At 37.8% G+C, this 26,908-nt stretch overlaps 1 protein-coding gene across 1 annotated transcript in view; it reads right to left on the reverse strand.

The window, feature by feature from the left end:
- The window catches only part of UBE2E1 (ubiquitin conjugating enzyme E2 E1), a 72,870-nt gene that overhangs the window by 2,919 nt on the left and 43,043 nt on the right, over positions 1–26,908 (reverse strand). The window contains exon 4 of the mRNA XM_060781932.2: positions 9,476–9,608. Coding sequence (XP_060637915.1) covers positions 9,476–9,608 — 133 coding nt within the window. The remainder of the gene's footprint in view (positions 1–9,475; positions 9,609–26,908) is intronic.

The following is a 26,908-nucleotide window of genomic DNA, read 5'->3' on the forward strand; positions in this document are numbered from 1 at the left end:
TTTAATAAAAATAGCAAAAAATCCACCAACCAAGAGACTGAAAAACAGTAACGACAACTGCATGTTTTGGCAGCAACAACTGTTTAATCTTACTACCTTTACAGTTCTTGAAAGATTTCTTATTTGATTTGACCATTCAGCCTTGGTATGTGTAATGTATGTGTAATGTACTAGGACGCAGGCAACTAAATCCAAAATCCAGCAAATAGAAGTAGTCAAATCAAAACAAAACATTGTGTTATGAAACTGATGACTTCTTACTAGTGCAGTGGTTCTCAACCTGTGGGTCCCCAGATGTTTTGGCCTTCAACTCCCAGAAATCCTAATAGCTGGTAAACTGGCTGGGGATTTCTCGGAGTTGTAGGCCAAAACACCTGGGAACCCACAGGTTGGGAACCATCAGAGTTTTTAGAGTTTAATACAAAATGCTCAAGGAAGTAAATGTACTAATTGGCTTTTTTGACAGGATAAAGATAGAATTAAATAATTGGGTGTAGTTTAAGAAGAACACCAGTCTTAACTTCATTTACTTGGAGCTTAATCAGTTCTGTTTTGTGTAGGTGAGATAATATAGTTTAAATGTATTTTTGCTACACACCGTTTCTTAAGCACAATCACATGCCCTCTTAAGTAATTGTTTCTGCCAAATATATTTAATGCTACATTATATTTCAGAGGAAGGAACTGGCAAAACTATCCTTCAGTATTCCTTTGCCTAAGAAAACCCTAGGCAAATTCATCGTGTCACCATAGTTAATGGGTGACTTGAAGGCACTTACACACATGGCCTTTTTTCTGCTCTGGTAGACCCCCAGAATTTCACTTTTATTTACCTATGCAAAAAGGTGGATCCCATTACCCAGTTACCAATCATTCTGTTTATCTAATCACGCGCACACTTAGAAGCAATATGAAGAGCACCAGCCACAGTGAATGTCCCTTAAGCTCTGTCACAACCAGCCATATGTTGGTGAAAGTATGTTTAAGTCCTAAGAGATCTGGGGGCCAAGTAGTAGGAAGAGTTAAATGAAGAATACTGCCTAATCAACTAAAACCTGACTTGTGTATTCACAAAATTAATCACTACCCAAAGTTTTGCTCATTGTTAAAAATTTAAGGTTATCCTCAAGTAGAAGTTGACAGATTTTTAAAATTATTTTACAGTTACTAATTTCTTAAGACTTGCTGTGACTTATGGTAGTAATTTATGAAACATGGCTTGTTATTATCAGTAGACCCAACTATTATATACTACCCATGAAAATGCCTATACTAGTTATATTTTGGTGGTGGTGATGGCTTAGGTGATGTTACATTTACCTTCTCCATGCTGCATTGCCACAAAAATAGTTCCAACATATCATTTTATTTGAGGGAGACATAATCATCATTTGGGTGACACCAGTTTCCAAATGTAAATCAACTGGTATACACAACAGATAAAAAGAATGATGGAGCTGCCATCCAACATCTGGAGGGACACATGAATTTCAGTCCTGATGTATATGTTCAAGAACATGGATGCAAGGCAGAGCAGTAGGGGAACAGTCTGTGTGTCAAACAGAAGTCAATGTGCTGCCTCTCAGTTTAGACCAGACATGGGCAAGCTTCAGCCCTCCAGGTGTTTTGGACTTCAATTACCAGAAATCCTAGCCAGCTTAGTATCTGTTAGGAACTGTGTGAGTTGAAGTCCAAAATACCTGGAGGGCCCAAGTTCGTCCTTGCTTAGTTGAGAAGCTCTCTCCATGGGCCCAGTTTGTACAACATGATAAAACAGATCATTTTAGGAATATTGCATTACTCTGTTGATTTCAATTGCCAGGGAAGCAACTGAACGAATCAAAGTTTTGCACCATTCATAATGTCATGCAAACTTGGGCACAGCGGCTACTCAAGTTTATTGCCCTCCCAACAAGCCAAATACAGAATCAGTATGGAAACTTCAGCTGTGCTCTGGATTCAATTTCTGGTTTGTTAGCAGAGCAGCAAAACAGACCAACAGCTGTGCCTTGGTTCATGAGACACAACAAAGAAACCACAGAGTAAAGCTCTGTGATCTGGGCTTAGCTGCTTCCATAGTGATCAGGCAGTGTGCATTCAGTATGTTATCCATTCATACGAAGCATGGGTTCTTGCAAATCCCTGGCTCACTATGTCATTCAACTATGGCCTTAGCCTCAGTTAAAAGTATTAGTGCAAGTCCACTGGTGTTCTGTAGTGGTCAAAGCAACTATTCTCATAGATCTTTGCTAGAAATTGCACGAAATTTGGTGTGTATGTGTGTAGACTTATTTCGTGTCTTTTCTAAAGAACAGATAGGTCACAACCCTGTTGGCATCTTATGTGCTTGTAAATCTCTCAACAAAATCAGTTGGACATTTTTGCCCAACTCACAATGTCTAGATTCTATTCAGTGTCACAGAAACTGAGCTGTGGATGTGGTGGTGGTGCCATAAGGAAGTACATTTGTATATCCAGCTGTGCAGCCCTGTCATTCAGTGCAAGGGTTGTGTAACATAATCAGCATGTAACTCCACATGCAAAGATTTATATAGCCCTGAGGGAGGATCTTGACCATGGGGAGTCTGTGAACCTTCTCTGATCCACCTGCAGCTTTGTTATGTTCATCAATAGGACCTAAATAAAACAGAAGCAGCTTGGATTTGACATGGCACCTACGTGAGTTTCTTAATTGACTTCTTTTATGACTTTGGAAATCTTATTCACCATCTTGGGCACTGAGCAGATGTATTTTTACAATTTGCAGCTCAAGGAATGCAAAACTTATTCACATCAAAAGTATTTTGACTCTGGAGATTTTTTTTGTTGATACAAGCAACAGATTTTACTTTGTCATTTGATTTTGTGGCCATTAACAAAGCTACCCTCTCCTGCCTGCCATCTTCCTTTCTACACTTCCATAATTTATTTTCATCTAGTTTGTTCCTAATCTTCCCAGTTAATTGTAAACATTAACAAAAACTAGAGACTGAAGACCAAGAAATAAGGACATAATGTAGAAATCTTCTCTCATACCTCATATTTTCTTCCCAATAGCTTTGTCTCAGCACTCCCCGCCCCTTCCCAAGACAAGGTAAGTCTTATTAGGTCACTGTTCGGAAAATGTGTGTGTGTTTTTTTTAAAAAAACACTGATCTTTACAAAATCCAAGACATAAAAAATATGGATGGCACTTGATAGGTGAAAAAAAAGATGAAAAGTGATTTACAGCGCACAAAATGAGCAGAGATATTGGGGACATTTAGATTGATAGTATGTGAAAATAATTCATTTTAACAACAAAGCTAATTTAAACACTTTAAGACAACAAGAGAATATGCTCAAGAAATGTGAAATCTTTCTTGGCAAAAGATCTTAAATATGTGATTCTGATGAAGCATACGTGTAATCTAGAGGTTACATTTTGCTTCAAAACATGGGCCACATCAGTATGACCAAAGGAATCAGAGAAAAGGGGGGATTATGAAGATCCTGCAACATGTGACACTTTCCTCTCCTAGCTGCCTTTGTCCATTGCAGTGATACTTGAAATCTATGTTATTTCACAATCTTTAATATTGTGTAGCTAGTCTCAAAGTTGGTGTAAAATGACTGTTACAGTTTCCAGTGATTAGTGGGAACTGCTGGTTTACATCTGAGGTGGTGAATGTCTGACCTTCTAGATCAGTAGTTCTCAACCTGTGGGTGGCCAGATGTTTTGGCCTTCGATTCCCAGAAATCCTAAGAGCTGGTAAACTGGCTGGGATATCTGGGAGTTGTAGGCCAAAACACCTGGGGACCCACAAGTTGAGAACCTCTGTTCTAGATGCTGATGAATTGCAACTTCCATCTGCTCTCATTATTTGGTATGTTTGCTAGGAACAGGGGAGTTTATTTGGTAATTACCAGAATATCCTACCTTCTTGCAAAAAGATCAAGGCGCCATACACAGCATTTCAGAATAAACTCTAATGCACTAACAAAATCTTAGAGTTGAAGGTCAAAAAGTACCTTTTCCAAGCTCTGTTCAGTAAACTCTACATTCACTGGTTCTCCAACTGGGTCCCATTAAAAGGAGAGGGTGTTAACACCTTTGTGTTAGCACTGCCAATGATTATTGATAGACCTAAGCAGAAAATAGTCCTAAAGCCCCTAAAATTCAAAGTCTCTGAATTTAAACTTTCACCATTTAACCTTTAGCACATTACAACATAGATCTGATTTACCAGCTGTTGGTGAATTTTGTCTCCTTTTATTGAAATATGCCTCCTGTCCATGTGGATCTCTGCTTAAATGATTACTGGGCTCTACAGTGAATACTTAAATTAAATTTCATGATTTAATTTCATACTTGGTATAATTTAAGGCGCTATTATTATTCTAATGCTATCTCTGCCAGTGTTACAACTATTATTTGTCCTTAAACTAATTAGAATAGTTACAATACGACTAACCTTCCAACATTTATGGTGAACTGCTGCCCTCTTGTGTGGACTGTCTATATTACAACATTTACATCAGATTTACGTGGTGCCAAGGTCTAAAGCAGTTATCTCCCTTTCCTTTCATCGAAGGCCACAATTGCATAATTTACAATGCACTTATTATACAGCACTTGCTTACTAAAGACAACTGCCTTATTGCGGAACAGAAATTAGCAACCTTTAGCCACAAATGTCAATGACTAAAAAGCACACTTCCCATTATGTTTCAGGTGCATGCTCCATTATATTTGTCACATTTTATACCATTTGTTCCCCCAGAGACCCACAGCAAGATACATGGATCTATGTTCTATTTCTGAGCCGGTTAGGTAATACGTGGAAGAAAAAAGATAGATGTCGGAAGTCAGGACTAAAATCTAATGATAGGGACCTGCAATAAATGGAACTGGAATAATGGGATTTGCAAACATTTCATCCATCCATATAAACATTTGGAACTTTGTAGTGTGAATGAATTCCTGTGGGATTACAGCGGGATTAAAGAACATACTGGAACACTGGCTGCCGATTGGCTACCGGGCCCAATTTAAGGTGCTGGTGTTATCCTACAAAGCCCTAAACCGTTCCTGCCCAAAATACCTTGCGGACCGCATCTCGGCCTATGAGCCCACGAGGACCTTGAGATCATCTGGGGAGGCCCTTCTCTCGATCCCGCCTGCCTCTCAGGCACGTCTGGCGGGGACGAGAGAGAGGGCCTTCTCGGTGGTGGCCCCCCGGCTGTGGAACTCCCTCCCTGCTGACATCAGACAGGCGCCCTCCCTCATGGCCTTTCGTAAGGGCCTGAAGACGTGGCTCTTCGAGAAGGCATTCAACTAGTGCTATGCTACTGGAAATGACAACCGGAATGAATTATGACTACGAGATGGATTATGATTCCACGATATGACGGAGCGGATTTTTAGTGTAATTAGATGTTGTGTATTAGTGATGTTAGTTGGCTGTCTTGATTTCTTTGTAAATTGTCTTTTATGTACTGTACACCGCCACGAGTCGCCCTAGGGCTGAGAGCGGCGGTCAATAAATGCAAGAAATAAATAAATGCAAGAAATAAATAATACTCCCTTCTACTCTATCCCTGCCATTTCTCCACTCCCCATTTTCCCCCAATAAAGAAATAATAGGTAGTGTATCATTCTACCTGTTAGTACAAAACATGGAATGTCCAGAAATCCATATCTTAGTTAACAAAGCTTCTGACAAAGGCAATCCTTTTCACTAAGTATTTTTATCTCCACCCAGACCTTACCTTTTCTTTCTTGTTCTCTGTCAAGTTTGAGAATAATTAAGAAAAGATTGTGAAGAGTGTGAAAGAAGGCTGGAGAAACACAGATTTTTTTCCAAGTCTGCAATAAACAATGCAATCTATGGAAATAGAAGTGAAAATATGGATGTATGTATCTTTGCATTACAAAGGCTCCTACATGGCTTGAGAGGTCTGGACCAAATTTAAAACACATACCTTTCATTATCCAAATTGAAATGCTAGTGGAATTTATTGGGAAGCCCCTCAAATCTCATGAGAGGAAGGTTTCTGAAGGGTCCACAGTGTTCCTATGACATTGCAAATCTCACATGCCTCCAAAAGACCTTGCAAATAAGATGTTTACTCTGCAAGCCCCTTGTCACCCCAGCCAGAGCCAAGGAAGAGCGAGTGCAAGGTCAACTGCGATTGCAACTGAGGGAGCACCATCATTTCTTTCCTTTCCTTGTTGGTTGGTATATAGGAGGCCAGTTCACCAGGTTGCTAACAATGAGCATTTCTAATAAATAGCAATGCTAGGTATAAGGTAAAGGTAAAGGTTTTCCCCTGACATTAAGTCCAGTCATTTCTGACTCTGGGGGTTAGTGCTCATCTTCATTTCTAAGCCGAAGAGCCAGCGTTGTCCGTAGACACCTCCAAGGTTATGTGGTCGGCATGACTGCATGGAGTGCTGTTACCTTCCCACTGGAGCAGTACCTATTGATCTACTCATATTTGCATGTTTTCAAACTGCTAGGTTGGCAGAAGCTGGGGCTAACATAGGGAGCTCACGCCACTCACCGGATTCGAACCTGCAACCTTTCAGTAAGCAAGTTTAGCAACTCAGCACTTTAACCCACTGTGCCACCGGGGGCTCTAATGCTAGGTATATATGCTATTAAAACAATCAAACTTTTAAGAAGGAACAAATGGAAGTCTTCTCTAGTTGACCTTACTATAGCTGTGTGTTGCCTGCCTACAACTGGCAAGGCAAACAGCAGCCTGCAGAATCCTTTACCGAGCATGGAATAAACACCAAATCAGAGATAAAAGGGAGAGCTATACATTGGCCTGCCTCACCAGCTTCCCTCTGAGTATGTTAAAGAAGCATATTTTCATATAATTAACAAAATAGAAATTGTAAGTAAAATTGAGGCTTGGAAAAAGAAAATAAATGGTTGCATTTTGGTGGAAGCTTTAATGCACTCACTCCCTAGGTCTAGAAGATTCAAAATGACTTCATTTACTTATATGTTTCATTTCATACATGCCTGGTGTTAGTTTTGGGTAAGAGGTTTGCTGAAATAAGTCTGAACTTCTCTACTTTTTGTAGTGCTGGAATCTATTGCCTTTGTTTCAATATTTTTCTCTATGGTACTGAATTTTTTGTAAAAGTAATGCTCAGGAACACAACAGCTTTGTTAATGGAAGTACAGCTGCACTCGCTTACAAAGGGGCCAGAAGCACCCCTTCAACTAATAAAAGCAACAACTAAAGTAAAACTCCCACATTCAATTCCTACATTTAGGACAAAATGTAGAAACATTGCTACAGAACACTAAAGGAAAAAGACTAATAATATAATTAAAGTAATCTTAATACTTATCTTCTCTAAAATCTTATATTAATAATTTATATGACATAGAATACAAGATTGCTTGGATTATTTTGCCTGGAAACTGTCTCCTAAACATGACTGGATCTGAAGAGTGACTGCACAAACTAATTTTTAATCATCTGTAACAGGTTTGTCAGATGTTTGGGAAATTTTTATCTTGTTCAATCTCCAGTTAAGCTTTGATCCAGGACATATAAGTTTCAGGGAAAATGAAAGTGCAACTTGCTAGCAATTTCTGGATCCACCTTAAAGTTGTTCTTTCTCTACCAGGAATGTAGCTATATAACTTAGGCCATAAAGAAGGGAAGATAAAAGTTTTAAAATTCTGATTTTTTTGGGGGGGAGGGGTGTCAGGAGTGATTTGAAAAACTGCAGGTTGCTTCCGGTGTGAGAGAATTGGCCATCTGAAAGGATGTTGCCCAGGGGACCCCCGGATGTTTTGATGTTTTACCATCCTTGTGGGAGGCTTCTCTCATGTCCCCGCATGGGGAGCTGGAGCTGACAGAGGAAGCTCATCTGCGCTCTCCCTGGATTCGAACCTGCAACCTGTTGTCTTCAGTCCTGTCGGCACGAGGATTTTACCCACTGCACCACCAGGGCTTTTTTTTATAGGGAGGAAGTATGTTAACTTTGGACTAGGCCCAAACTATATTAATGAGAACTTCCTTGTCCTATTAATTTCAGTATACTCTAAACTTTAACAAAATAGATGTGCTCCTGGGTATCAACACAACATTTTGTACTATTTGTACTTTTCAGCCAAAATTAACAAGAAAATCCTGTAGGTTTGCTTTAGAATCACATTAAATAGGAAATGACATAAAGGTACACCAACACAACAAAGAACTGTTAAAGCCAAGTGAATCCAATGATTCAAGCTATGTAGCAACAGTGATAATCAACCCTCTTCTTATGACAAAACCAAATATTCCTAAATTCAAATAAGCTATATTTTAAGAAGATGTTTCTCCAATGAATAAACCTTTTGTCAACTGTCGTGCTTCATTGATCAGGTAAATGCATTTTCAATGGCAATTAACAAGATATATAGTTTTCAAGGAACCTATTTCACAGTTTGTAAAGCAGCTTGCAAATCCACTCACATTCTAATAAACGCAGGGCATTCTTTAAATGCTCTTTATAAGATTATTGTGCACAGCAGATTAAAATAAAACAAAAATCTGAACATGTACATCAAAAGCTTTTTAAACCACAGCAAAACCAATTTGGTGAGGTATCAATGCGCATATGTAAAAGACACACCAGATGGATGGATGGATAGATAGATATAGAGTATAGGAAACTGTCTAGATCAAGTCCATTGATGCTGCTATAAGGAAGCCAGCATGGTGTAGTGCTTTGAGTGTTGGACTGTTCAAATCTCTACTTGGTCATGGAAACCCACTGGGTGACTGTGGGCAATCCAGGCTCTCTTAGAGGGAGGCAAGACAACTCCTTGCTGAAAAAAATATAGGCAAGGAAAACCCATGATAAGTTCATCTTAGGATCACCACGAAACAGAAACAACTTGAAGGCACATAACAACAGTTTTCTGTAAAATGCCTGGGTGAAAAATAAATCCTTGTTCTGATTGATAGAAAACATAACTTTAACAAATATCAGCAGCAGCAAATAGATACAAGTTTTTAATACTTGCTAATTTGATCACTGGGTTAAGCTTACAAGACATTGGTAGCAATTATGGGATTAAAGTCAAGAACTGGCTTCTCCAGGTTGTGGCCTTTTTAGTTATGGAACCTAAACCAAGCTAACTCCTTAATTAATATAATTTAGACAACAGGTTAAGGCTCCCAAGATTTCAAGCAGATTTAGAGGCAATAACATCATCAATTGTCTCAACTCTTTGTCCATCTATCAACTCTTTGTCCATCTATCAACTCAACTGTATTCATTTAAACATACGCAAAACAATCTAGATTTTGTTCCAGCATTCTATATACACTACTAGGTGCCACTTTTTCTTATTGGGATACATTGAGGCAAAGAAAAGACATTAGGAATGCATTTGCATTGATGGCTTTTTAAAATGTTAACTAATTGTGCCCAGTCACATGCTAGCAGCAAATGTGATTTATGTAGAGCATTTCTTACCTTTGGAGGCTTGAAGGGATATTCTGGTGTAAATGTGATGTCAAGGAAGAAAACACCACCCTCATATACTGAACCAGGAGGTCCTAAAATAGTTGATCTCCATTCGTAGATGTTATCCCCTTTGGGGCCAGCACTGTGGATGAGAAGGAAAAGAAAGATACTTATGGTGATTTGCCTCAGTAAGATTTCAAGATTTGACATTTGTGCAAAGACTACGCAGCAGAACACTAAGATGGTTTAAAAAGGGACTAAAAACTAGGAACCCATAATAAAATATTTCAGAGGTTGGCTGCCACCTGGGTCGATGTCGTGGCTAAAGGGAATATTCCCTCTGCTTCAGTTTTTAGCTGCCTTCATGCTGCAGGCTCCGGAAGAACGGAGATGGAAATGGAAAGGGAGAAAATCCTATATCTGTCCCCTGTTACTTCTAAATAAATACGGATGAAGAAAGACACTCATGCAGTGGTCAATCCCACAGGCATACGGTTCCGTTATTTCCCAGTCCCAGTATACCTCTAAGCACAATTCAAAGTGATACTTTTAAAACATAACCCTCTCGCAACCTAGATTTTGGGTTTGTGAAGGACTAAACCTGGCAGATGCAGCTGAACTTCATAAGAAGGACTATACTGGGTACAAGTGATTCAGTGTCAAAGTAATGGGCAGACAAGCTCTGGGAGGTTTCGGAGCCATTTTTCTTCCCAATGATTCCCCAAGGACCACATTAATCATTTCACATGAAATAGGAAATGATTGGAAAGTCACTTCCTATTTCAAAACATTTAAACATTGGGGAGAGAACAGGTTTTCTATTAAAACTAGGTGTGAGAGAAGGCACGCTTCTTTTGGAAGAAAAGCAAGTCTCCTGTTAAAGAGGCAAAGGCCACAACAATCAATTCTTTCTTCTTTTCTGTGCCTGAGAAAGGGTTCCAGACACAGAAAAATAACTTGAGGGGCGTAAGATTAGCTTAGGTGAATGGCAACTGGGAACTCTGCTGTAGCAATGCTCTGTTCCCCAAACACGCTCCCTCATAAAGCCCACTTGGTGCCTATAAATCTACAGGAGGAAAAACAATCAGTGAGTTGGGAATAGTGTTGCTGGGTTTTCAAAACAGCAATAAGGGACAGCTGAAATTTATGATGCGCAGTGTTAACAGTAAGTAGCTATTAACAAGTTTGTGTTCTATTTAAATGCCAAATGAAAGCACTAACTGCAGTAAACATAGACAAATATTCTTCTGTACAATTAACATACTATTTAAATTCACATACTATTTGATAACACATTTCTCTCTTTATCAAGAGCCCACACTTCAAAAATTCAGATTATTTTGGCATCTCATTTAGTTTGTTTAAAAGATAAAGCATTCCAACCTTCAAATAGACAATACCCCACATAGTAAGGGACACGTGCCAAAGGACAAGGTTTCCAGTCCTCAAGTGAGGTTATAATATGGAACACCTGACAATCCTAATTGGGAAGAAGCAACAACTAGCTTCTCTGTAAAATATTCAGTACAAAAATGTCCTGTTTTTGAGCATTGCAGAAAAGATGAATAGCCAAGAGGTTTGTAATTTGGTTTTAACAGTTAATTAGCAGTTTATCATCATCAGTTCATATAGAATCACAGAATCATGTGGCTGAGACCAATAAAAGTTATTGTGAGGCCATTTCCAAGGACGATATAAGAACATTTGGGGAATTACTTATTAGACTTAATGGCCAATGGGTGCTGAGGGGAAAAGATTAACTGGGTATCAAAGATTTGTTTGTCCCCAATTACATGAAAGATTTAAAAAGGATGAAAAGAGGGGATTTACCTCAAAAAAATCAGAACTGGAATCTATATTAGAAAAAGGGGAAAAAAGGTTTAATATCCAGATTGTATAAATATATTTTATGCTACAACCTGGAAGACAATAAAGTAAAAACTGCTATGATTTCATGGGCAAAAGATCTAGGGAGAAATAAAATTTTTGACAATTGGGAGTACCTATGGAACAAAGGATTCAAATTTACAGTGGCAGATTCAATTAGAGACAATTTATATAAAATGTTCTACAGATGTTACATAACCCCCCAGCTCTTTTAGCCAAAATAGATGGCTTGCAATCAGGGGGTGTAAAATAATGAAAGGGGCCTTCTTCCATGTATGGTGGTCTTGTGAATTGGTGCAGGCCTATTGGGAAAAATTATAAAATAAACAAACAAAATGATTCACAACAAAGTTTTTTTTATATATATATATAAAAATCCAGGAATGTCCTTGTTAGGGTTATTCAGAGACAAGCTGGAGCAGCTGGAAACAGAAATCTGCCAATACAGCTTCGAGGTTGCATGCATTACAATTACTAAAGACTATAAAGGTGAAAAATGTTAAGAATAAAACATTGGAGGGTTAAATTGTGGGACTACGCACAAATGGCCAAAATTTCTAGCAATTTGAAACATGAAAGTCATGAAATTTTTGAAAGAAACTGGAAGCTAGCTTTACAATATCTGACGGGAGAATTCAAGAAATAAAAACATGAGGAATGTATTGATCTATAAGTAAAGAGGGATAAAAAATGTGCATAAACTCTGCGAGGATCAGTGACAGAAGCTGAGGTGGTGGGTTGCACTGGGGACGGGATGTGGGGTAATTGTATTGTGGGTGGCAGGTGTCTATGCATGTGTATGTGTACATATATATGTATTTGTGTATTGTAGATGTATCATAATTTTAAAGTTATATATATATATATATAGAGAGAGAGAGAGAGAGAGAGAGAGAGAGAGAGAGAGAGAACCATTTTTAGTGAGTTTCTGACTGTTAACCACTCTGCAAACAGAATGTTTTTGATGGAAAGAAACAGCCTCAATAATATTTATTAAAAGAAACAGGCTCAATAAATCTAGGGTGCCAATCAGTGTTTGCTACTTTTTCTTAAACTACTGAAGCTATTAAAACTAATTAGTATACAAGACTTAAACATGGAACAGCCCGAGAGACCTAGTTTCAAATACCTACATGGCAAAAATATTTGATAAGCATATCTACAGTACCCACTTGAGCAGTAAGATCCTACATTAATTGTTATAGTTGCATACTACAGAGTCATGGGATTTACAATTTGGTGAGGGTACTTACAAATAATATTCTTAGGGAGAATTCACTAGGGTTTTTTAGGATTCCGTAGTATGAATCAGTGACAGTTATAATGACATCCAATGACTGTATCTAAACTATATGTGCAGGCATAGTTGGAGTATTTTATCTCCCTATTGGTAAATGGTGACAGAGTTCCTCTATGCAAAGAGAATTAAAAACATTCTATAGGTTTAACAGGAAACCAAGAGACCAAAAGTCTTTCTAAACATTCCTATTAAGTATCTTAAACACCTGAAGTCTACTGCTACAAAAACCAACAGATTTGTCAGAGCGGAACATGCAATAAGAATGTACCATTATGATTAAATTTAAAACTATCTAGGAGCTAAATACTCAGGTGCTTAATGAAAAAGCAAAACTATTTAACAATGCCACTGAGACTAACTTTGGGGTACACATTAGAAAATACATCATAGGCGAGGTATTATAAATATTCTGTTTAAATGTCTTTGCAATCTTCAGTTTTATATGAGATTGCCTGCTAAATGGAAAAAAATACCTTTAGGAATTTCAATCATTACTCTCAAATTACACACATTAACATCTCTATTAAACACATGGCCAGCTTAAAAATGGTCTCATCCTACAAGATTTACCTAATATAACTTGAGATAATTATAGTACTCTGAAACATTAACGGAGAAAATAAACAACTGAAAACACATAAGATTAATTTTACTTTATCGGAACTGTCAAACACCCTTTGAACAGTTTGCAACTTTCAGTAGGAATATTTCCAACTCATTTAATCTTTTCTAATTTCAGACAAGTTGTATATAATACCATACATTATTTTATCTAACAAATCAGCTATTGAACACCCTTCCTAGGGAGATCAGATCGGCTTCTTCACTTCTACCATTTTGGAAAAAACTCAAGACATGGCTATTCGAGCAAGCATTTGCAAATACTGAGTAATGGACATAAGAAATGGAACAACTACATGATGGGACTGGACAGTGTTTTTAATGAATATTTATTGAATTATGTTCTATTGTTAATGTTATGGTTTTATTGATGTTAACGTTTTTATATTGTACTTGTGTTTTTGTGGCATTGAATTTTGCCTTGTAACCACCTCGAGTCACCAGAAGGCTGAGAGGGGCAGTATACAAATACAGTAAATAAATAAATAAATAAATATCTAACAAATCAGCTGCTTTGGGTCTTATTTAGCGAAGAAAAGCTATCTATAAATCCAATATAGAAACATCTTTTGCTTATTCTTGCAACTCTTCCTCGACAGAGGTTTCATATACGCAACCTATGCACCATTATTGCTTTCACTTGTTCAAAGGCTTTACTTTCACATGGTTTATGTATATTATTATTCTATAGACTGAGGTTGTTTTTTTTTTTAAAAAATAATAATAATAGGCTAACAGCCCTACCCTCATGGAATTATAAGTAAAGAATCTGGCCAGCCAAGTCTGGTCAACATGATGTCTTGAGGTTATTAACTTTAAAACATGTTGTTTGAAAACAGTAATTACACACCAAGAAGATTTTGTTCTTTTTCTTCGGTCTTATTTTTAAGCTAGCATGCTCCCCGCATCTCCCCCTGCACTCAAAGCCAAGGGAATTCAACCAGCACCACACTTCTTTAAGGAATCCCATACTCTGTCAGACTAAGAAAAAACTTACCAATCCATCAAGTGACAAAGAAAATATGGAGCAAAACAATATTTTGCCTACTTTGATTACTTGTGGCTCCATGCTGTTCTTCAGTGTCACGATTAAGCTATAATGATTAATTGGTATGGTATAAAATACTCTGAAGCAGCTGGAGGGAGAGGGCAGATATTGAGAGAAATTATTGTCTGTTTTCAGGTTTTAAAATATATCCTACTGAAATAATTCCGAGTACTATGCTTTGGCGCTGCCTCAGAAGAAGCATGGAGTCCTCAGGTATCTGAATGACTGCCTAGGCTGAGGTCACATTGGGGCTGCCGTTGTATCACTACTGAAAACAGCTCCCTGGCAGAGCCTTGCTGGTGACGTTCCTTCTGATGGGTTCACACCACGGCAACCATCAGTAGAAGCAACATCAAGGTTCTGCCAGGGAGCTGGTTTTCTCTGGCAACACATTGATAGGTCTGTTGATGTGTGGACAGTGGATTCGACCGGATCCAGCCATCCTTCCTCAAAAACACAAAAATCACTCCGGAGATACTGGGAATCGTGGTTTCCCTTATGTTGAATTAACGTCTGGAAGCTGTGCTTCTGTTGTGAAATCAGCCATCCATCATGTGGAGTATTTGCAAGATGAGTCCATTTTATTGGGCAAGTGCAGGCACGAACCGAGAATGCATCTACGCTGTAGAATCGATGCAGTTTTATACCATGGCTCAGTACTGTGGGAGTTGTAGTTTTATGATGTCTATATCTCCCAAAACGCATAGCATTTAGCCATGGCAATTAAAGTGATGCCAAACTGCATTAATTCTACAGTATAAAGCAGGCATGGGCAAACTACAGCCCAGGGACCGGATGTGGCCCCCTGGGTGCTTGCATCACATCCTCCTTGTTTTCCCTGTCCTCTTGGCATAAGGACATGGTGGTCCACTGTGTCCTTATGCCAAAAAGATGGGGAGGAAGGCACATAGCAGCTGAGAGTCCTCTGAAGCGCTCTCAGCCACTGTGTGTCTCGCCCTCCTACTGGCATAAGGACGGAGCAAGCAACCCCATCCTTATGCTGGGAGGACACTTCGAGGAAGGTACAGGGTGGCTAAGAGCCCTCCAGAGCACACTCACCCACTATCTGCCCCACCCTCCTCCCAGCATAATGCCAAGAGGACAGAGGATGGGAAAGAGGATCGGGGCAGTCATTGTGTGTCCCACGTCTCCCAGCCTAAAGATGGGATGAGCAGCCCTGGGAGGACAACCCGAGGATGACCAGGGCACTGCCTTGCTCCCTACTGGCCCCGTCCTTTCTCAGGCTCTCACCACCCAGCATGTGCCTGGTCCCCCTCCCTCCTGGCCCAGCCCTCCCAGCTGGGCCCACAATGCAGCCCCACAGCAAAAAACGTTTGCCCATGCTTGGTATAAATGCACCCTACAATAATCATCCATGTAATCATCATGAAAGTACTTGAAACTGATTTTATGACATCATAAAGAAATTGTATCTAGATGTCTACCATGCACCACCTCCACAAAGCTCTGCCATATTTTTGATATGAAACAGTGGCTCAGTTAGATAGTGGCATCAAGAAGTGCTTAAACAGGAAACAAAATAGACAAATAGCCAGTCAGCTACACTTATGGCAGAGCAGCAGGTAAGCTATATCAGCCACAAAGCAGTCTTGTTGCAAATGCAAGAGGAACTGAATCTACGGCTATAATTATTACATCTATAAAACAAGAATAAGAACCTCATGCATTCTATTTAAAGCACTATTTAAACTACAACTGCTTTAAAAAAAAATCCAACCCTGATAAATGGAAATCATACCAATGAGTAAACATTTAGAAATTTAACCTTCTGGTCAATACAATGAAAGGGGAAAAAAGATTCTGTGCTAGCATTTAGATAAATCTCATTAAATGTCCAATAAATATAAAAGAGATAATAAAAGTAAATTAAACATCAATAAAAAGTGTGGGCTTGAGTGAGCTCTGTAACAAATAAAGACTGAAGATACGACTGGCTGTTATGCACACCAAATCACTAATCTCACAACTGTATATCACTACACATGCACCAAATAGTTGCATCATTTAAGATCTAAACAGCAAGCCCTCATGTGTGCTGCTATTACAGTGATCAGTTTTCTACTCCACATCAAAAGAATTATGCTGTAGCTACAGAAGACCTGTTATTTCTCTGCAGAGCATCTCTGAAGTCAGCACAAACTACAGAAAAAGGGGGTGAAACTGGACCTTACACAGACTAATGAGGAATTATTTGTTCTAGTATCAACTGGTTTCTTCTCAACAGAAAAACCACTTGGAAGTGTATCAAACAGGCTTGCGAATCTGTTACAAGCCTGTATTTTACATTATAATGAGTTGTTACTGACCTGTGGGGATCCTCCTATTATATGACAGGATACAAATGTGTTATCAGAGTTTGGAGGTAAGATGTTGTAATGTATACAGACACCTTTCTCTGAAATCAAGGTGTCAAAAGCAGCGTAATGAAATGGGAATAAAACTACATTATTAGTACAATAAGCTCTTTTTAACCTACATTTTTCTACTTTTATGCTGTTCCCTTAAAAGTCTAAAGAAGTAACCAGAAGCAATATAATCTGGAAACCATATTGAAAGAAAACAAATGACAAGGAACAATGTTTTAAGACATGACACAAGTAACACAAATGAAACTGCTTTTAGAAAAATGAAGAAAATGCACATAACATATAGGTTTCCTACAAAAGAGACTAGCTTTCCATTCCTGAATGTACTAAAGGTATCAAATATTAAAAACACTAGAGAATGTTGATTCTTGCAGCACAAGCATACTCTCTGGATGGCCCAGGTCCTATCAGGTTTTGGCCAATCAGGACAAAATATTATGCTAGTATTAATATGGCAAACTGACCGATACCCACCTTCTGACATAAGCTGGCTGTATGTACAGCCGCTTCTCTCTTTTGCACGTGGCTCTGTGTGGTCTTAGAACCAAGGCAATATACCTTTTGCTTTTGACAGGCAACTTTCCAAGCCATTGCTTCCACATTCATATCCAAAGACCCCACAGGGCTAGGCACTGAAGAATAGGGACACCAAAGAAAAGCTGCCATTCAGAACCATGCAACTTGCATATAAGGGGGTCTCATCCTCAGTCAGAGGCATATGCATATGAGGTTACCCACTACCACGAGTTATTGCTTGCCTCTTCTGTTAGGATAGGGACATCTTTTTTGGACACTTCACGGCTTGAGCAATGAGGAAGACAAACCATATGCGGAATCATATATTCCACACACACTATGACCCACAGAATCTTGGCATGCTTTTTAATTTATGATCCCCCCTAAAAAAATAAAATAAATAGCATATCGAAGAGTCACTTCAGAGCAGCTTGGTAATCACACACACAGCAACAGAATAATACAAAAGGGAAAATTAATGTGGCATGTGTTAGAGCATGAACTAGGAACCAGAGCACACAATTCAGAAATAATTGCTGCAATGAACTTAATGGGTAGCATTAGGGCAGCTACTGTGAGCCAGAGAAGAGATAAGGAACAAACAGGTTTGGGGATTATATTTCCTTTTCTTCCTCACCTCCATATAAACCATACACTCCCCCACCAGCAACCATGATGGGAGTTTAATCATAATCAAAAGGACAAAGAAATATATCAATATAGCTTTGCAGCGGCAAGATTGACCATTGCCAAAGATTGGAAAGGGGAAAAAGGTCTAACCAAAAAGGATTGGAGGGAAAGAATGCGAGAATATATGCTAATGGCCAGACTAACTTATAACAGGAGGAATAAGAGTAATGAGGACTTTCTAGAAAAATGGAAGTTGGCCATGGCATATTTGAATAGAGAGTCAGTAATATAGAGGAGCTCCATTAGGAATTTAGGTTTATCATGAATAAGGATAGATAAATAGGCTTAAAGGCTTCATAGTGTTTCGGTGCAGGAAGTCATGGTGAAGGGTGCACGGGTGTGGGGATGAGGGTTTAGTTTGCTCAGGATAGGGGTTTTGGGTTGAGTGTAAGGTCTGGGGTATGTGTGTAAAATGCCATGTGCTGATTTCCTGAATGTTATGAAAAAAATTAATACTAAGCTCTGACTGAAAGAATTGGAAAACAGCCAGAAATAGCAAGTTGATGTGTATTAAGATATGTAAATGATAATAATTTGTACTTAACGTCAAAATTAACTGATTGATTCAATAAGGTAGAGAGGCATGTACACGTCAAAAATATTGGTACCTGATTATATCTGATTTGCCATGGTTTGCTTTTCTGTTATGTACCATAATCAAAATAAACAGTTTTAACAAAAAAGAAAAAAAAGGAAAAAAAAAACCCATGATGGGAGTTTAAATCCAATAGGGTACCCAACTAGAGTAATCCCACAGAGTCAATGCGACTTGCTTTGCTAAAAAGTCCCATTCTTTAAATGGGACAAAGAACTAGATTTAGCCTTAGATATTACAACTCCACTGACATTAATTCTGGCAAACACAAACCAGCATGATTTCATAACATTGGACTTGAACCAAGGTTTAAATCTGGCAATGTTTCAAAACTGACACTGGCCTACTTTTAAAACTATCACAATTGTTACTGAACTCATCTACAGGCAGTTCTCAAGTTACAAACAAGGTAGGTTCTGGAGATTTGTTCTTAAGTTGGATCTGTTTGTAAGTTGGAACAGGTACATTTTTTAAGTGTAACTCCAAATATATATATATTCTAGTTTCAGATAGCAAAGGGAAGAATTAATACCCCTGTAACATTTCATTTGCTGTCTGTCCCCCTGTTCAGAAGACTTCATCTCACTTTCTGTCCCTGTGACAATTGGATTTTGAACAAGGATTGGTGATAAAGCTTCAGTGGACACACCTTTTCCCCATGATAACTCTTACAGGAGTGAATTTCCTTTCCTATGGATAGATTTCTTCTTACTTCCTGTTATCTAACCCACATTCTTAACTATGGGTCGTATTTAAGTTGGACATTTGCAACTCGGCAACTACCTGTATATGAAACTTTGGGAACGTAGTAAAAATGCTAGAGTATTACAATATCATATAACACAGCATTTCCGTGTGTGTGTGCCACTACAATCCTAATACTTTTTGCTTTAGTTATAAACAACATGATTTTTGTAGGTTCAAATAGATTAACTTCAAAGACTATTGTGAAAGGGCAAACTCAAGAGCACATTAGTTGCAAAAGTTCCATATTTAAATCATACTTAAAGGCTTACAAAATGCAAACCCTTTTTTTGGAGATGGAGTGAGGTCAGAGGGATTGCTAAATTATTCTCAAGTGTACTGAAGCTCTACTTAGTCCAGCAATAATCACTTCAATTTAGAAGCAAGTCCTAGCAAAATGGTTCGAGAGAAATTAATCCATTTAGTATTGGCTTTGAAATAGAAAATAAAATCAAGCAGTTTTGCTCCCCATGGGGCTCCTAATTCCCCAGCAATAGCTCGTCCTATTCAATTCCAGAGACTTGTCGTTTCATATATAGCGGCAGTGCTTCACATCTATTTGCATTACAAAAAAAATTCTTTTACTTTAAAAAGCTAGTTACAACCCTCACCCAAATCTAACAAGTTTGCATAAATATACAAAGCCTGCCTTTGAAACATCAAGGGAATAATTTCCCACAATGCAAAGCCATTCCACACTCCCTGTAAGTTATTCTGCATTTGACCATACATGATTAAACAATTGCTAATTTATACATTAATAGGCCTATACTTAATTTGTGCTGAAACAAAACCCTGCCACTCCTGAACAGAAGTGAATGAAAGCTAAATATTATGTTACACAAGGCAGTATAATAGAAATACTATGAGAAAAGCTGTCAAAAGTACTTTAACATCTATATAAAATGTTATCAGATAAAATTTCATATAGATGTTCCAGAAAAGGTGCAGAATTCATTTGAATGCAGAGAGATGCTGTGCAGAACATTTTTACATGTTGTTCTTTCTATGCTCGAGATTTAGATGATCTGTAGCCTCATCCCTATGCACATTTATTCAGAAGCAACAACACAATCGAGTTCATTGTAGTTTAATTCCAAATATGCATTGGATTGCAGATTCAGAGTAAACACAATTTATTTGGGGGTGGTGCACTTTGTACTTCTGAGTTAATATTAAGGCAATGTGGTTATATGGTAGAGATCAAACAGAGGTGCCAAGTATTTTACAAAACTGAATCTCCCCCCCCCCCCAAGAAAACAAATTAAAGGAAAACAAGTCAAACAGAAGAATAGAGTTCTTTTTGTTACTTTCTGATTTATCTTCTTCTTTCTTCCCTCTCCCATCTTTCAGTCTTTTTTATGCAGTCCTAGGGCAAAAATATCCCAAAGTTGTTACCTTCAGCAAGGCTGGCACAAGCCACAAGGCGCAGTTTAAATGCCAATTGCACTTGGCACCTGGAGTTTTTACATCTATTAGAAATATAGTAATGATATGCAAAGATATGGAAGTAAAGGAATACAAAATGAAGTTCCCTAAAGTAAATTCATATACTAGTACAAGTGACAGAGTGCTTTTGGTAAAGGTTAACTGTGCTGTTATGAGTCATGTCAGATAAAACTAATTAATGAAATAAAACTGCAGTCAATAAATGGGACAGGAAAACATCTAACATCAGTTCTAAGAGCATACGGTTTACAGCATGTCTGTAATACTCAATAAAGTGGAGCAGCTTCCAAGTGCTTTTAATAACCAATATAGAAACAAAATAAGGGAATTAATTAGCCACTCTTACATGGGAAAGTTTTAAAAGACCATTTCTTCCCAAGTTCCTGGCATCAAAGTTAAGGAATCTCTCCTTCCCTCCTACTCCTCACTTAATAATTAGAAAGCAAACCACCCGAAATGTTCTGTCCTCTTAAATGTTATTATTTCTGACAGAGACAGAGGAGTTTTAGATGTTACCCCAGGAAACTCCCAGGCTGCAGAGGCAAACCTCAGTTAATGCAGGAGATGTGTTCCTGGCATTACTTCTTTAACAGTAACATTGGTACTGGACACACAAATAACATAGAAAGAACAGAGATAGATTCCTACACCACAAAAAAGAAGAGAAGTTCTACAATGTGAAAGCTTCTTTCAACAGTCTTCACTTTTGTTATGATGTGACCAAATGTAAAGACCTATGCTTTTTAAACATGCTGGGAATATCTGGTTAAGAAAGCTTATCTGCTCTTTCATTTTCTTCTGTTCACGCATGCTCACAGTTGTAAGAAGGCACACAAAACTGTTTTTACAGTCCTCCTTTGCCAAGCTCCTGATGCAGATACTGCTTTAGAAACGTACAGCTAGATGAAGGACGAAGAAAACATAAGTCTGGGCATGTATTAAATAGACTTTGTAAAAAGGAGCATTGCCATGAAAGTTTTTGTCAATTGAGATATGCATGTACTGGTTGGTAGAGAGAGGTGCTCATGTATTACATATTATGCAAGGAACTCCTAAAGCTTTCAGGCTCATACACTCTTCAGATTCACCCAGTTTAATATCTGTTTCACAAGGAAACCTATTTTATGAGAAGAACAAACCAACATTTATACTAACTTTGGAATGTCACACTCTTTCAATGAAGCTCTGGGAAGCATTCCCTTTTCTTAACAGAGTGACCTTTCCAGAAGATATTTCAGAATGGTAATTTAGGGTATTTTCATTTGACATCAAATGAGCAATATGCCACTGAAAACAAAAGTTACATCAAGGGCCCAAGCACTTGTAGACTGAGGCTCAAAATTTATGAGGCTCAATCTAGAAAGCAATCCTAATTAACATAAGAAAACATGACTGAATTGTAGGCAAGACTTGAGAGTATTTATACAAAACTTATTTCTATTTATCCACACACCTATTAACCAGCTCTTATGAGATCTGCTGGAGCCAAATCAGTACAGTTAGATCAGAAGAAGCAAGGTTCTGGGCAGTGAAGTCCTTCTCTATCTAACAGAGAGCACAGGCTTGTGAAGTAAGATTATTTGTGCATGCTAGACAAAAGGAGTGATAGTTCCTTCAGGAACTAACAGTCCTAGAGGTCTTTATGTATAAACAAAGGGAGCATGAGTGTGAACAAAGCACTATTAGAGGTCCCAGAGAAAGTAGGAACCAGTGACACAAGTGAAATTTACAAGCTCAAGCACACATGCTCTAATTACACCATGTCACAGTATAAACAATGATCAGAGAACCACAATGTAAAAAGTCTAAATGAATGTAATTAAAACAGTGTTGCTGTTGTTTGTATATATATATATGACCATGATAAGTATGTAGAAATAGACTTAAGCTACAAGTTTGTAGTGAGCTCACAAAATTGTGCTTGGGCCCTTTATATACTGTGAAACAATGAAATAGTAGGTTTTTTAATATTGTGATCAGTTTCAATAACGGCTCATGTATTCTTTATGATGCTTCTTTTTCAAAGTAACTGTTTGTGTGAAGGTCTTCATAAATTCTCATAGTTCTGCACTGTCATCTATCTAGTACAGTATGAACCCTGTATCTGCAGGACTGTTTTCTACAATTTCATTTATCTATGTCTGAAAAAATATGTCTTCTCTACACATTTTTAAGGTTCTCCAGTATGATTCCATTGGGGCAGTAGTCCTTCATCTCAACAGTTTGCTATTATCCACAGTTTCATGTATCCACATGAAGTTCAGGAAGCAAATATGGAGGCTGTCCTGTACTTTGCCCATAGATCTAAATGTATTTTGAACTAGTACTTTTATGATTTTACAAGCTCCACTCATTAGTTTAATCTATAATTTCAGAACTAGTCATTTGCATTTTCCCAGCCACTAATCTGAAAGCAGGAAGAGTACCATCATCCCAATGTTGATTATGCGTATTTTGTAGCAAATTATATTTATAGCAAAAAGCTTGTTCCACGTTCCTGTGGAAACTACAGGATGATACATTTCCAATATACCAGAATTTAACAGGGCTGCTTATTTTCTTCATGAACACTCTTTTTACATCTCAACTTGACTTTGGTTTTACTCTCACAATATCCATTGCATTTGCACAGTTTGTTTCCTTTTCAATTTGCTCAAGACCATTTCACCTCTTATTCAGAAAAAAAAGTTTACATTACTGCAGTAGGAATTCAAAAACAAACATGCAACTGAGTTTCAAACAGGATTAGGCCCAGGCAGCATTAACAACTCTGTTGTTGTTTTCACTATGGTGATAGAAATAGAGAGCCCTATAGAACCTTAAATGTTTAACACATGTATTGCACATGGGTGTTTGTTTGTTTTTTTAAGTTGAAGGCTAGATGCATGCAATGTTATCCTTAACTGGCAGTTATATAAAGAGCAGCAATGCAAGGAATACAAATGCCATGTTAAAATCTATCCTGCCAAGAAACAAATGTCTTTTCCAGTCATTGTAGTAATCTGCTATGCATTCTATCCAAGTACAGAACAAGTATGGTAATTAACTGTTATTAACGGAGCATTTTAGGATTATAAATGTCAGCTTTACAATGTTTTCTGTTTGTTAACAATAGTCTGGACATCTGGCAAAATCAAGGTGATATGCCTGCAATTCTACATTTCAACGGTCTAGATTTATTTCCAATTTATGGCAACCCTATCAGGGGATTTTTTTAAAAGCAAGAGTTCTTCAGGGGCCTTTCACTGAGAGAGTGTGACTTGCCCAAGGTCACACAATGGGTTTATGTGGCTGGGTTCAGATTTGGCCTCTGGTCTCCACGGTCATAATTCAATGCTTGAGCACTAGTATGGGAGGCATTAATCCAGACTCATACCTCTTACGCTCTAAATGCCATTAAACAAGACATGTGATTAGCTCCAACTAATTGATTAACTCAAAGGTCTTCCAGGTACCAACAACATAAATTATTTGTAAATTATTGTAAGCTGCCTTGAACCCCATTTTGGGATAAAGGCATGATATTAATTCAATAAGCACACACAGCAATATATACCGTTATATTCTGAGTAAAAAAATCAAGTCTTAATTTCCCAATGACACAGGTAAGAACCCAGACAGATAATAAATCTCAAATACTTAGTTTCAAGAAAGTATACTGGCAAGAAGTCCTCCTCTAATCCCCTCCACAAGAGGCAAATATTTCCTGAAGTAAACAGTGTTAAAGTTAGTAAAAATGTCACAAAAGAAAGATATATGAGAAATTTCTATCTCTGCTCTTGAAGAACCAAAGAACACCACACCCGCAATGTGATCTCTTAAATCATGGTCTGCAATTTGGGACTTCAACAAATTAGATCACTATGTAACAAAATTTGAAAATATTTCTCTTCCTGGTTTGAAAGTGGTTATCCTGTTTAATTGTGTGGTACTTACTTTGAAGGTAGTTGTTATACTCCAGAAACTTCATTTTGTGACTGCCACAAACTATGCTGAATTGGTTGAGGTTCGATTCCATATTAATTGAAAAAGTCTAGCAAAATGTGCTGCAGGATGTACCGCAAAAACAAAGTTTTTGCAGTTTAATAAACTTTTCCCATGTTTTTATGATAGAACCAATTAGGAAATGACATTTATAACCTAGGGAAAAAAGTAGTTTTACATAGTGTTATTCAACAAGCCTAGACCAGAAACATTGCTTTGGTTATGAACTCTTACTAAGAGATAATGATCAAGATTGCCTACTTCTTCAGTGGCAGGAAGTAAATGAATCCAAATGTCTTCTATGGTAACATCTGTGGTGGTAGGAATATAACGTTTAAAGGTTTTTCCATAACCTAGAAATGCTTCTCTATATAATTCATCTAAATAGAAGGCAAGATGCAAAACAACTCAGATATCCTGCTGGGAGAAATGTCACACATGGATGTGTCAATAGATCTTTATCTGTTTTATGTTTTTGCAAATTACAAAGGGTGTGTGTAGATTCAGAACACACTGAATCTCTATGGCGTGGGGAAAGAGAAGTGAAGTGGATAACACTTTGCCCTTGGGCTTTATTCCCCAGTGAAAATACATCCCTGGTTATTTGATCCACTTTAAAAATTATAAAGGAACATAGATTGACACCATCCAAATACCTTGATAAAAGAATCCTACTGAAACACGAGAAACGACACACAAGTTTGTAATAAATTGACTTTTCTACTTAAATGTTTCTTTACTTTCCCAGTTCACAGATTACTAAAGGGAACTAAATGAAAACTAAGTACAAGAGAGTCTTGCTTATCCAACCTTTGCTCATCCAACGTTCTGTATTATCCAACTCAGTCTGCCTCCCACCCAGATCCACAGCTGTTTCAATACATTGAGATGTTTTGGTGCTAAATTCATAAATGCAGTAATCACTACATAACGTTACCGTGTATTGAACTGCTTTTTCTGTCAATTTCTTGTAAAAATGATGTTTTGGTGCTTAATTTGTAAAATCAAAATGTAATTTAACGTTTAATAGGCTTTTCCTTAATCTCTCCTTATTATCCAACATTTTCACTTATCCACAGTTCTGCCAGCCCGTTTATGTTGGATAAGCGAGACTCTACAGTACAGACACATATTTAAACATAATGTACTAACATTCCATCTTTATCCCAGTTCAGGGCCAAACCTGAAGCAAACTGGGATACTAATGACGTAATTTCCCCAAAATCTTTTTGTTTAGTTAGAAGCACTAGGTATGAGGAGTAAACCTAGGTTTGATCTAAAGAGTGGACAATGGCTTTAAAATTGTACTTCCCTTTCATAAAATCATTTTGCCTCATATATCTGCAGTGAAGATAAAGAAGACAGGTATGATTTTGTCATCTGTATTTCTCCCTCTAAAAAAAAAAAAGTACTTTTTTGGGAAGATCCGAATTCTAGGTTTAACTCAAGTCAACCAAAATGAGAAATGTTTTAGCATTTTCACATATTTAGAATGCCATCCAGGGTGATTAAGTAAACCTTACATCTTTTTCTATATAAAAGTGGTAAAATAATAAAGCCATTACAAAGGGATTTCAGAGCTACAAGGCAAGGGTGCAACATTTAGAGTTTAGGCTTAACATCACTACCCTGACTGAGCCGATTTTATCAAATCTGAATTCAATAAATGTGATCTGGTCCATGAGGAAAAGGTCTGGAATCTCCACAAACATGATCCCTTATCGCATTATCACACTCCACTTCTACTTAAAGAAGGTGCTACAAGAGTTGAATTTGCTGAAGATTGATGCACACCCTCCAACTGTCCTGGTTTGGGAGTGGCCAACAGATCCTTTATTGCAATTTTTTCCAACTGCCTTTAAAATGTCCCAGTTTCCTTCTCCTTTTCTGACTTAAATTGCTGCAAACTGAGTTCAAAGTGAAATAAGTAGTTTGCAATCAACTCAGCAGGGGGAATGGAGAAGAGTGGGTTCAATCTTGTCCTTTCGTATAGACTAAGATAAAAGCTAATTGCTGCATTCCTCTCTAGTCTGTATAATCTTGGTTGTTAATATGTTTTGCTATCTTGGCCACACTCTGATGTTGCTTAGGCCACGTCTCCCATTTGTTATTTATTATTATTTACAGTATTTTATATCGCTTTTCTCACCCTTAGGGGGACTTAAAGCGGTTTACACGCAAGTCATGGCAAAAATTCAATGCCAGTACAAACAATTACAAT

This window comes from Anolis sagrei, chromosome 6, assembly GCF_037176765.1.
Source record: "Anolis sagrei isolate rAnoSag1 chromosome 6, rAnoSag1.mat, whole genome shotgun sequence".
Classification (NCBI taxonomy): domain Eukaryota; kingdom Metazoa; phylum Chordata; class Lepidosauria; order Squamata; family Dactyloidae; genus Anolis; species Anolis sagrei.